Source organism: Nicrophorus vespilloides, unplaced genomic scaffold (assembly GCF_001412225.1).
Source record: "Nicrophorus vespilloides isolate i.1.1-1 unplaced genomic scaffold, Nicve_v1.0, whole genome shotgun sequence".
NCBI classification, from domain to species: Eukaryota; Metazoa; Arthropoda; class Insecta; order Coleoptera; family Silphidae; genus Nicrophorus; species Nicrophorus vespilloides.
The window spans coordinates 68314-82091 of NW_017097978.1; the positions used below are offsets into that span (position 1 = coordinate 68314).

The 13778-nt window shown below is 31.0% G+C and overlaps 1 protein-coding gene across 3 annotated transcripts in view; it reads right to left on the reverse strand.

Annotated features, from left to right (window-relative positions):
- Positions 1–3047: 3047 nt before the first annotated feature.
- The window catches only part of LOC108561463 (homeobox protein aristaless-like), a 121435-nt gene continuing 110704 nt past the window's right edge, over positions 3048–13778 (reverse strand). For all 3 annotated transcript variants that reach the window (XM_017919405.1, XM_017919406.1, XM_017919404.1), the window contains one exon: positions 3048–3760. In XM_017919405.1, the coding sequence (XP_017774894.1) occupies positions 3242–3760 (519 nt within the window). In that variant the 3' untranslated portion in view covers positions 3048–3241. The remainder of the gene's footprint in view (positions 3761–13778) is intronic.

The following is a 13778-nucleotide window of genomic DNA, read 5'->3' on the forward strand; positions in this document are numbered from 1 at the left end:
AGGTATACAAATTTGATTAATGGTATTTTGAGTTTTATTGAATTGCTTTTAACATCGAGTCAGTTTTAAAATTCATAGATGCGTTTATATAACAGGTGGAAAAAAGAAGGCAAATATTAATTAACTTATGCAAAATTGAAAGATAACATTTAAGCACGAATGACCTTGGAGCACAAGGTGATACACATAATGTTGTGGTCGAAGATTAATTAGTTCAATAATTTATTTAGAGCCACCTCGGCTAATTGATTTAATAGCTTTTTAACCGAATTTTCTGATTTATATTTCGTGATTAATATACTCTAAATACCATAAATACCATACAAAATTATTCTCCGATAAGCATCAAATTAATGGACCCATAAATCATGCGCGTACCAATTCCACGGGATCTCCTTTACCAATAAATTAACATTTAATTAATTAATCATAACCCACACTAATTTCATACGAAACTCGCAGGATATTTAGTTAGTATTAACTGACTTCAATCGCCAAGCCCAGATAATATTGGAGAGAATGCATGCATGATTTATATTTTTTGTGTATAAATTATGTAAGCAATTTGTATTCGGTAGCAAAAAATAAAAAGAATATGTTAACATTTATTTTTACTTCTATAATTTGTTTTTGTAAATGTGAGTTTTTTCTGTATTTAATTGGATATTGGATATATGCATTATAATTAATTAATTTAAATAAAGTATGTGTAACAAAATTATATTTTTTTGGAAATATTTTCAATAAACACATAAATGTTTGTAATAATTCAATGTTCATATAAATGATTATGACAAACAATTTATTTAAAAAAAGTAATAGAGGTTGTATACCAATTACCTGATAACGTTTAACCTTTAACAAAATTTGTATTCCGTAGAAAACACGCCACCATTGAACAAATCCATAGAGTAGCCAGCAAGATCAGGCAAACACTGGAAGAAAAAAGCTATTGCATAGGAGCATTTTTAGATATTACGCAGGCAGTCGAAAAAGTTTGGCATAAGGGTTCATTATATAAGATCACAAAATTATTACCACACACGTTTTTCAACATAATGAAATCATTGTTATGCGATCGACTGTTCCAAATTAGAATTGAAAATATGATAACAAAAGTTATTTCCAATCAAATCAGGCGTTCCACAGGAAAGTATACTGGGACCCCTGCTTTATACAATTTATACATTTGCAAAAACTACCAACTACCAACAACTGCAAAAACTAAAGTTGCGGCTTATGCTTATGATACAGCAATTTTGGCATCAAATATAGACCCGATACTTGCCATAAAAGAACATCAAAACAGCTTGAACGAATGGTTAAAAAAAATGGCGAATTAAAACAAATGAACCAAAATCAAGTCACGTAACTTTCACCCTAAAAAGAAGGAATCTGTCCTCCAGTTATTTTAAATAATAATGTTATCACAGAAGCTGATGATGCCAAATACCTGGGTATAATTTTAAATCGCAGACTTAAATGGAAAAAACATATAATAACTAAACGGAAACTACTATGAATCAAATTAACTAAATTATATTGATTGATTGGAATAAGATATAATAAGATCGCAGATATCACTAGAGAACACAATTTGGGTATATATCAAAGTCCAGACAGTGTCAAACTCCCGAACGTTTTAGCGGATTTTGGCCTTAATAATAAAAATTAGAATTATTAATTGTTGTTATTTATTTAAAAAAATATATTATTATTGAATTTGTTTTCGTTGACTTATCCACAATAAAACTTAAAATTAAGAAATGTTCTAAATTAAAATTAATTTGTTATTATAATAACAATTAATACAAGACAGAACCACTATATTTCCGTTTACTTACCTGAAAATTTTAAATAATTCAAATATTAAATTAGACATCAACTAATATTATTTGAAGAATTATAATTAATCTGTCAATTATTAAAATTCAACATACGAATGCTAAATAGAATTCCCATTGAAAAATGTTGTACAAAAATACCCTCACTAAAGTACTCACAAATGATAACTTGCAAATGTAAATTTAATTTGCATAATCTTATCATTTTTAAAGAATTAAAAAAGTTTCTTGTGTAAGTATTTTTATCAAGACGTCAACTACATACCTTAAACTATTACTTGAAATAATATTATTACTTTATTTTTATATTTAGAAACTATAGAGAGCAGCGTTTCTTAATCTTTCTGCATTGCGACTCTACATTTTTGTAGTTGTACTGCAACCGAATTGCCAAGACCACAACCTCGTTTTGGCTCAAAGTCAATGCTGTCAATTATATATCGCGAACCATTGGTTTTTGATATGGAATTTTGCAATATAAATCGGTTTTTGTTATAATTTAAAAATACATATTTATTTTAATTTATGTAAATTAAATGTCTGTTGCAAAAAACATTATTGAAATTATTTTGCAATTTTAAAACAACTTTGGATATTATAAATCTTGAATGTGGATGTATTTTATTAATTAAACATTTAATATATAGTTATAAAATATTTATTGTTTTAAAGAATCAAAATACAATATTTTTTGTTATGTTATTAATGATTTTTTTTTGGACGGATCAACACGAACATCTGAGGAAATGGTTGTATCTTAGAATTCTTTACATAAACTTTACAAAATAGTCTAGAAACTAGAGATTGCTTTCATTAAACCTATAGTTAATCAATTACCATTATTATATATGATATTAGAACAAATACAAATTCTTCTACATTAAAAATATAAACATACTCATAGTAACTTAAAAATCGACAGCGTTTTATTTTCTTTGCTATGTACAGTCTTAAAACAGAATTAAAGAAGAAACTAAAAGAAAAACAATAAACATTAATAGTAACAATAATAATAATTACGATGATGATAATAATAGTAATAATGATAATTTTCACATAATTATTTTATAGCTTTTTACATTTAGACATTTATATTTTTTTCTTCTTAAAATAGAATAAAATTAATGTTAATTACGTTTATTATTTTCAAAATAAGCGAAAATAATTTATTAATAATAATAGTTAATATAATAATAAAGCATGGACGGAGTACGTTGCCTATTCAAAAATTCTTATCACACTACAATTTTATACTTTATATATGCACATAACACCATCCGATTGTGTGGATTGCGTCGTATTTAAGTGTCAAAGGATTATTTTCTTCTTGCTTTAACATGTTTTTTTATATTAATTTTCTCTTCCTTTTCGGTTGCACTTGAAACTTGCATTGGTGATTAACTAATGAGGTCTCCCCCATTTTGCCTAAGCAATTCGAGTCTTAGCTCGTGCTCTCTTGCCTTCAGACGCAAAGAAGCTATGCTGGAGCTCCTTCTGTCAACATCTTGGGGCGACACTGGAGCGGAAGCACTTGGTGAAAGTGGCGGAGATGTGGGGAATTCCTGGGCTGGTAACTTGGGCCGTTGAGCTGCCGAGATGTTGGCCAAAAGGGTTTGGAAGGACGTTGTCGGGTAGATGCCAACAGCTGGAGGCAGCAATGAAGGAGCGCCGGCGCGGTGGTAATGAGGCGGCCCCGAAATGTAGCCCGGAAGTACGTGAGGCGGATAGCGGAAGGTTAGGGAGTCGAAGGGCTTACGCAGACCGAATGGTAAGTTGAAGGGGTTCGGAAGCGATGGAGCCACCACGGAAGGGGCAGGACCTCCGGACGTCGGAGACAGATAGTGGTTGTAGGGATGTCCTTGCGGCCCGACCTTCTCCTGTTTGCGCCATTTGGCCCTTCTGTTTTGAAACCAAACCTGCAAAGAGAAAAAAAAACATTGATTAGACATGCTTGTGAGTCTATATATGTGTGATACATTCTTAGGCAATTATCGGTTGTTTAGTTCTGTTTAGCTCTCTTGTTTCTTGCTTTGTTAGTGAGTGTGTGTGTTTATATATAAAGAACGTAAAAGTAAATCGCGATAATGCATCACGTAAAGAGGCCAGCACAAAATAATGCACTGACAGTGTCATTGACCATGTTGCGCTCATTTTTCTTGGAAAACCATGTGGTAGCGTGCACTGGGTCTCTTTTTTCACGTGTGCACCTGTACACATGTAACGTCCAGCTCCTGGAAAACGACATAGGTGCCATTTTTTTGCGAGTTGCAAATTATACCTTCGTTATTTTACAATTACCGGCCGTGCCATTAAGTTAATTTTTAAGTGAGGGGTTGTTTGTTCTCCTCTCCTCTTCGGTACGAACCCAACCAATTTCTGGCTTCCTTGGTTTTATGCAACATCCACAACAACAATTAACCACCGAATAAGAAGAAGACGAAGAACCGGGACCCATTCATGCCGCTGCCAACATACACAATTATTAAACGGCCGTTCCAATAATCCCGAACGATACTCTCTTTTTTAAACCTTACGTTTTCCTTCTGTTCGTTTTTTGCATTTTTTTCTGTCTGTTTTTTGTTGTTTTTGCTGTCGTTTCGTATCTCTCTCCTTCGACCGGAGATAAATATTATTCGGTCTGCTGGAACCTTCATTATTCTATTACGTAATTAGTCACGTTGGTTTTTTTAATTAAAACAACAAAATACTGCCAGAATTCATTAATCTAAAACACAGAGCTTATATAAATGCTAATGCAATTAAAAGGCCCTCGACTTCGGTTTCCACACGTTGGTTGGAGGAGCCTTTCTCGAATTTTCATATCCGACTTTCGATTAATTAAAGGCAAGCGCATTGAATACCATCGCATGGGAATTATTCGTCTTAATAACCTGCGTTTCACGTAGTTTTCAGCCATCTCCATTTCGATTGTCGTCATTAATTACCGTTTATTTGCGTTTTGATTTGGAGAAACTTATTATATTAATCACGATTATTCCTGATTGATACCACATATTAAACTGACATACACTTAATTATTTGTTATTAATACACGAGCATATAAATGAGTGATTTATTTTAATGCATGACTCAAATGTCAACATGTTCATTATAATTATAAACGTTTCAATGTTGCTTGTTCAATCTTCATTCTAGGCATCTTTTTCGAAATTGTGCATTAAACAATTATTTTATTTTAAAAATTTGTGAAATTATATTCAATTAAAATTTCTTGATTTATTTCCACTGTTCCACCATCCTTAGGAATCCAGGCATCACGGTCTATAACTATTAATATTCAATAGGAATATTTTGATATAACTCATTTAGGAATATTAGATTACGGTATTTGTTCACATAGATATATTATCCAGAACTTACAAAATCTGTAGTTTATTAATATTAATATTTGTTACATAAAACTGAACTATCTTAATCATGAAATTTTATAAAATGCACGAAATTTTCTTTAACTTGTAGTATTTTTAGATTCACTCATAATTTACGCAGTTGTTTTGAAATTGTTATATTGTAATGTAATATAAATCGTGAAACGATATATTGTTTTTTTTACACTCGGTTATATAAAAGGTACGTGGCGTGTAATTATGTCATTATATAAAATCGTCCAGGCCGATTAAAATTAGCAGATTATTACGTAAATAGAAATAAACGGCGAGCACAATAGAATTAGCGCTCGACTGGGGCAAAGTTTTTCAATCAGTATTAAATAATTACGCCGCGATTAACGTGACGAAACGCCGGTCTCTGAGTAATACACATATAATGTATTTCCTTAATTAGATATTTATAATAGCAATTATGTCTACGGCTCGGAACAAATTTGTAATTTCACAGGAATTGGGCCACGAGTTTTTAATTAAACTCGAACTGCGAGACTTGTATACAATATATATACATATATATTGATACGTGCATACATACATATTTGACTGTTTTCAATTATAAAAGTAAAATTCAATTAAATCGAGACCGAGCAATAAAAGTTGTTATTCTCTGCACGTCGGATGAAGACCATTGCATATCACCTGTGTGATTTCAGGTGGGCAGAAGGCAAGGAAGAGAAGGTGGTAAAGGGTAAGAGAATCTTATTAGTGATCGGTTTCGTTTTCGAAATTAAAAAAGAGAAGAAAATAAAAATAAATTGAATGAAATGTTTTCGTGGAGATTCGATTCGTGTAGCGGAGGCGGTAAAAAATCGAACCAATTACCACGGCAGACGATATCATTAGGGAGCACAGGCAGGTATCTATTGTCGATGGGGATTTGGTTCACCTCTTCCCCCTGTTATTTATTTTTTTCTTTCATTTCCTTTTCTCTACCATTGCAACCGTCGTTTTGGTCACGTGAAAACAACGCTTTTTGGCTTTTTGTTAGCCTTTCAAATGTACAATAAACGCGTGAAATCAGCAGAGAATGCGTTGCTCCAGAAAGTGAGCTGTACCCAACTTTCGCCACCGAATCGCATTGTACGGCGATTTTCATTGTGCCCTTTATCCGCCGTGTTTGGATTGCTATGAAAAGAGATTGGTAAAAAACAACCATCTGCATTTTAAGATATGCTACAATCCAACTCAATTAAATACTATAAAAAAAGTAATGAAATATGTTTATAAAACAAACAATAATGATAAAAATTTCATCATTCCATAAAAATGCAGTAAACAAGGCAAAAATTTACTTAGATCAACAATCGTGAGATGGCACTACTATAAATTTTATTAAAATGCATATCTGTCACACTTTTATATTGAAAGTTATTTCATGTTCATTATTGTTTTTATGTTTGCAAATTAATCACTTGAATAGAACTTTTTTTGATATAAATTTTGTAGTAACATTCAAAGTATGTAATAAAATTAATCCAACAGTTCTGTTCGTTGGCAACATATACCAGATAGTTCTGTTATATTAAAATATTTGTGTGTGACAATAAAGAAAAACCGCAATTATATTTGCGAATAAAATAATCCTACCATAGTGGCACTTATTCATCTTCTTCAAAATGTGTAAACTATTTCAAAGTATTAAACGGTACTCTTTCTGAAACAAGTTCATTCAATATATTTATTTTTAAAGTTAGAAATTGAAAATTTTAGAATAATCTAAAAAGTAAATAGTCCATCTCCTCGACCGATACCTGTCCTTATCCTTGAAATTTAAATCCAAACAGTTCAACATAGCCTCCCTCTCTAAATTCTGTGTCTCTCGAAACCCAAATATCCTTCCCAAATTTAAATATCCCACATTATCCCTATACACACTTGCCCCAACACACTTGTTCCACTCATTCTTCTGTTGTTCTTTTGTATATTATTATTACAATAATTTATTACAAATTAAATTTATGTTCCCGGGCCAGCCTATTAATAATATCTAAAAAGTACTATATTTTAAGTACCATTTGCTATGTATTATTTTTATTCTAATTCATTACTATATAAAATATATGTTTAATTTTTATTTTAATAAGTTATATTTAAATTATTTAATATATTTTTTATAAAATTGTCAACTACTATCAGTAATTTTGTGATACTTTACTTTTGATAAAATATCTAATTAAACGATTGCTTGTTTAAACATGTGTTCCCGCATATAATGTTTTGTTTGTGTCCCTTGTCTCCGATAAAACATTACAAATTAAAATGAAATGCTTGAAATGTAGACAACTGCTCTTATGTAATTGAATCCACATTTGTAATTAAGTTGATCGCACAATGAATATAAATTTAAAGAAACTATTAATTATAGTAAATATATGTAATGAAGATAGTTAAAATCCTCTTTTCTTATCAGCAATACATTATAGTTATTTATATTTATCCATGAAATAGTGTCTTTATACTATATTAATCGAGATTGAATGAAAAGTTTCATGTTATATAATGATAAAAATAAACAAAAAGCAAATTTAATGGCGTTTCTTCTATGCACTGAAATAACTACGGTCGCCAGGATGCGTGTTGTTTTATGAACTGGTATAAATTTAAGTGTAGTTAAGATACGTCCGTATACTAATAGAAAGAAAAAGATGAGGCAAACAAGAAAAGAAATGGGAATAAAACAAAGCAACGATGAAATAGTAAATGCGGTGTTCCTCGGTCATTTCGTTTTTCGTTTTTAGTTTTTAATTTAAATTTTATGTAAATGCAAATGGGATTAATAAGTTTTTATGACTTTTTGTTTGGTCGTTGATTAAAATGTGTGTAGATATAATTAAAGGAAATAAATGATTAAAGTTTCCAGGTGAAGTATAAAGTGCATTATAAAATGTTTATGCGGGCATAACGTGTTATTATTTATTATTAAATTATATGGCCTACGCAAATTGTTCATTCATGAATGGCTTCGGCCATTATTTCACACTAAAAACACACTCTGGACGTTCGAGTCGAACACTCTCTCCTGCTATCCGCACGAGGAGAAGAAGTGTCTGTTATTACATTAAATGCGCAATTTTATTTTTGACTTCGCCTCGATTGGTCAAAAAACATGAAACCAATTTGCGCAAACAGGCGTGTACCACCTACGGAGAAAACAGGAGTACGGAGAACAAAGACCAAGAACGACGGGTTGCGCAACCGGGGAATTAATACAAAAGTTTCTCTAATTTTCATCACGCAATTTAAATTCGTTTAGTCCGTCTGTAATGACAGGTCCGACGTAATCACATTTTCCTCTGGTGTGTGTGTATATATGTACCTTACAAATGTTGCCCAGATGATTCTCGTTTTGGACGTATATAATTTGTGCCACCGACACACATTAGTGTAATCTGTTTTTTTTTTGTTTCTTTTTTTTAATATTGGATACCTCCTCCGCAGCAAATAGAAAGAAAATAAGGCAAACTCGAAATTACTATAATTGCCACCCCAAAAATGGAAAGGAAGAGACAGAGAGGAACGAAACGTCGAGAAACGACATTAATGGATATCAATTCGAAATTATCCCTCTCGAACTCTCGTTCCTTCGATCCCAGTCTGACGGACCTAATTGAAATTGCTTTGCTTGCTTCGGAAACCGCCATTCAATTGCCATTAAACATGCAAACCAAATTATTAACAATTTATTATTTATTGCATATCAAATAATGAGATCGCTTCACCGCGGAATTTCCCCGCATAATAAAACTCAAGGTTTCTTCCTTTTAATACTGTTTTGCAGAAGGAAGAAACTACTCTAGTTTCACGCAAATTTATTCATTATGCATTGACGTGTTACACACAAATATATATATATTTTAATTTAGCAATTTTCTTTATAATTCAACGGAGAAGTAAAGTTAAATCATGGCGCTTACAATTTTTATAAAAAAAATAAATAAAAAATTAAATTAAATATTTATAATACCTACTAAAATAATTATTAATTAATAAGCAACATACATATAAACTTTCTCCAATTGATTTGAATAATAAATTTCTAATTTTCTATTACAACACATATATTTGCATATTTTTTTTTAGAAAAATGTTATTCAATACACATATTACTTGTAATTTCAATAGCAACTTATGTACGTTCTGCAGTTTTAACAACTTACCAATTAATTATATTATTTATAATAGGCCAATTTTTAGTTAATGTATTTAATTATTAACTAAAAACTCAGGAAACAATTTCTTGATATTTTAAAATAATAATTTTCATCTGTAGTACATATAGGCATCCTTTTGCTCGTGGCCCAAATCCGGCCCTCTCTAAAATCGTTTGATCAATCTAGGGAAAGTTAGTCGGTCTCGTGGGATATCCGAAATAGGTCATAGCAATTTTATGATATTAATAATCAGAGCTTTTAAAAAACCTGTCAACGTAGAGCTTTATTATATTATAATTCAATTAAATATGTAACTTATTTTAAATAATTTAATATTAATTACATTTATTTACTATAGTTACTATAAAGAAATAACATATTCAAAATTATTCATCAAGGTTAGCAAATTGAAGGAGAAAATTGTATTTGTATTTAAATTGTTATGTGACATTTTTGATTAATCTGCATAGTATTTTTCAAATGAGTTTTTGGAATTGACTAAGTAATTTCATTCGTAAAGTTCGTGTGTGTTTAACAAATGTAGGGGGCCCCTTCTTTAAGTGCGGTAACATTAAGTCATTGCCACGGGGTGGGTAAGTAGCCGTATAATACGGCAGTAATTCATTCATTAACATGTTGAATAAACTTTCGTGAAAACGTTTCCAATCCATTGACACACTCGTAAGAAAGCCTCCCTCCCTACCTCTCTCCCTCTCTCTCTAACTCTTTCTATCTAACTCTTTCTCAGTCACCTTTCATTATTCACACAAACACATTCCCGGCCGGCCGCTATAATTACTTGACACTTTTTTTACTTTACCACAATTTCCTTCTTTTCAATTCCGCATTAACATATCTAATTATAGGTTTTACTCGGAGCGCGCTCTTTTCAATCTAAAAGGACTTTAATGTAATTAAGTGCTTCCCGCCTTTTATTCCTATTATTTTTTACTCTTTCAAGCGAAAATGGCAAATTGTTTTCTAATAGGTTTAAACTGTTCAAACAACTAAACGCAATTGTTATTTCAACATTCATCTTGTTTCCAAGTGCTTTCAAGCTATAATATCTACATTTTTTAGATTTCCACTCAATTAGTCATTGACTGCTTTTTGAAACTTTTTACTTTAGAAAACGATATCCGTTCTACTTAAAATATTTGCTATTAAACCAAGAATTCAAATTATATTTGTACAAGAAAACTTATAAATATATTAATATACATTTAATCATATCTAAGTAATCAATTAACATATGATATTTTTGAAGTTATATAAATATTTAGTGAAGCTAAGGCAAGGTTTTATTGTAGACATATTTCCTATTCAATAGTATGTGGTAAATCATTTCAATTGAACGTGTACAACACTTTAAACACGAGTTTTATACTGTAATCTGTATGTTTCTATAAACTTAGCAGCGTTTCTAATCTGTGTAGTTGAGTGTGACAACATAATGGTAAATAATTTCGTTTTAAGTGTTTTTAATTAAGTTTAGAGTCATTAATCAAATATTTACGATCAATAAAATTTATAGACAATAACTTTTAATCTTACAAAAGGTTGACTGGCACAACAGTTCCTATTTTACGGCTGATCTTTGACAAAACCGAAACCCACCCACGGCTCCGGACTTTCACATTTTAATTTATACCTTGGGGCTCGGACTCATAAAAATACCCTTATTTTAGAAAATTGTATAAGATATTGTTTAAAACAAATTTGATTCATTTTAATTACTTCATTTGATAACTATACTTAAATTATTTAATTATTTATCAATCAAACAGACAATTCTAAGAAAATACATTTTTATCCTTATGTAATTATAATGAATGAGTGAGAATAGAACAGTATGGTATAAAATATTTATATATACTTTATATAATCATGTTCTTCTTCATATGTCAGTATTTGCAAGAAATTGTATATTAACCAATTTGTAAGAATAATTGTCGTCTCATTTTCCATAATTAATTTTATAAATTGCGACATTAGCCTTTTTTTTTGTTTCGTTTAATAATTTGTTGAAATTGCACCATGGGAATACATTTCACTTTGTGCTCGTTCCCTTTCTTTTTCATCCGTCCGTTTATTATTAAACATTTCGCAGCTCGCCGTGCGTTCTTCAGTTGCCGCGAAGAATACAAGCGACACAAAAAAAGCATCAGAGTGCATGCGCCGAACACAAATAAAGAACGTTTTCTTGGTGCAGAAATAAACTAATTAGCACTTCGGAGATAACTTATTTCCTCTATGGTATTATCTCACATTATTACCATTTACTTTGAATTTGTACCATTTCTTCGCATGGTTTAATTGTGCACATTCCTAGAATACCGTAATTGATAGTATGTCTTGTATTTGCTTTTGTTTTACCTTTTGTTTACCTCATTTTTGTTTGTATATTTAAAGACAAGAACGAATGAATCAAACAGCGGAATTATAAAATAAACTGTAATATAATAGACTTAAATGTCATTTTCCATACAAATTATTTGTGAAGTGTTGCCGTGATGTATGTGGCTAAAATTGATATGACTTTAGTAAAGGCTTGTTTATAAATTCGTTTTTTTTGTAGTCTTATGCTAGTCTGTCATATTATAATACTAATTCATTTACGTTTTGTTTTTTCATCTTCTCGCATTCGTATATGTATCTTGTTTTTTTTGTTGTTGTTGTTATATGAGAATTAATTAAAAATGAAATCAATTAAAAAAAGGAGAACGAGGCATGAAAGCCAAAGAGGGAAAAAATTACAATTTCAAACGGGCCGCGGCGATTTGAAACAATATGTTAGTTTGTGGTAATAGGCCCAGCGTGGGTTCCGTCCCGACGGGGCAACATTGAGCTAATTTCGGGCACCACGGGGGGTCAGCCGGTCTTTCGTTCAGAGGTCCGCCCCTTGCCCTGTCCCAATCCCTATGCCTGTCCCAACTGCCCCTCAGAGTCCACACACTAACTCACACGTTTGTCATGTTTACACTTCCCAAGCATTTTTATTTTCCCCTAATACCAATGGTAAAACGTTGACATCAATTAGCTGCAGAAGGTAGATTTGATGTGTTCGGTAAAGTGGAAGAAGGAAACCACATAGACCTCAACAGAGAAAGAGAAAAGAAACCGAAATCAAAACTCAATCAAAAATCTTAATGATCGCGAAGCAATTAATGAATCTCGCATTACCAAATAAGAAGATAATGATTGGTTGTGTTCTCTCTTATTTTTTTCGTTTTGTTCCGTGGGTAGTGAAACAAAAGGAACGTTTGATTGGAAAGAAAAAAATAGTATGTATAAGGTATACGTCGGAGGTAGTGGTCCAGATAATCAGCCAATCAGTTGCGTTATTCGGTCTCCGACCAATTAATCCATATAGATAATATCGGAAGGGAAAAGTCGATTAAGATTGATGGGAATGTGCAGAGTCACTACTTTCGTAAGGCCCCCTTCGTTTCAGTAGCTGTTATTAAGAATTTAAATTAACAAGCAACAACCGGCGGTGGCATTAAATACGATCACAAGCCAATTACCGCACGGTAAAAAAAAGTAGAAATAAATAAACCTATCTGCATGTATGCACGATGTACAGCTTGTAATAATCGGATCTGATACAGGATTGTTAGATATCAATTGCTTTAATTGGTCTCCAAATCCCTTCATTTCGCTGCCTAATGATTAGATAAATTTAATCAATGATTCGACAGATATTTATTACTACCGCGCGTTCTATTCCCCAGATTGGTACTACTTAATTATGTAAAATCAAATCAGCAAAATAATAGTACAAGAAATTCCTTCATTAATGAACCTAACAAGAAAATACATATAAATTAAAATAATCTATTTTAAACTTAAACTGACAACTATAACATGAATAGAGTACCTTTCCTCTTTTAATACTAAAACTATAAAGATGCATTTTTCAACATATAACTAAACCCAAAACATTCTAGACGAAATTTTTCTTTGTCCATAATCCAGATGCTTTTAAATTACTTTATTCCTATTGGATTCAATTTATGATAAGTTAATAAAAAGTAAATAATAATTATATACACATATATAAGCTTTATTTTAAATTTTTCTAAATCCTAAAACATGATACTTATTATAGTTATATAAAATATACTATCACTGCAGGTAACATGTCACAATTACACTAAGTGTTCATATGAGTGTTTATCATATAAAGAAAGTCGCAGATATTATCAATTTATTACTTTGTAAAAAAAAATCAAAAGAACAATGAAGATTGAATTATAATATTTCTTGTGCTCATTTATTATCAAAAATGACGTAAGATTAAACAGGTTACTACTTATCGAGTAAACACAATGGGAGTGATAATATATAACTAGCACCATAATCAAGGTGAA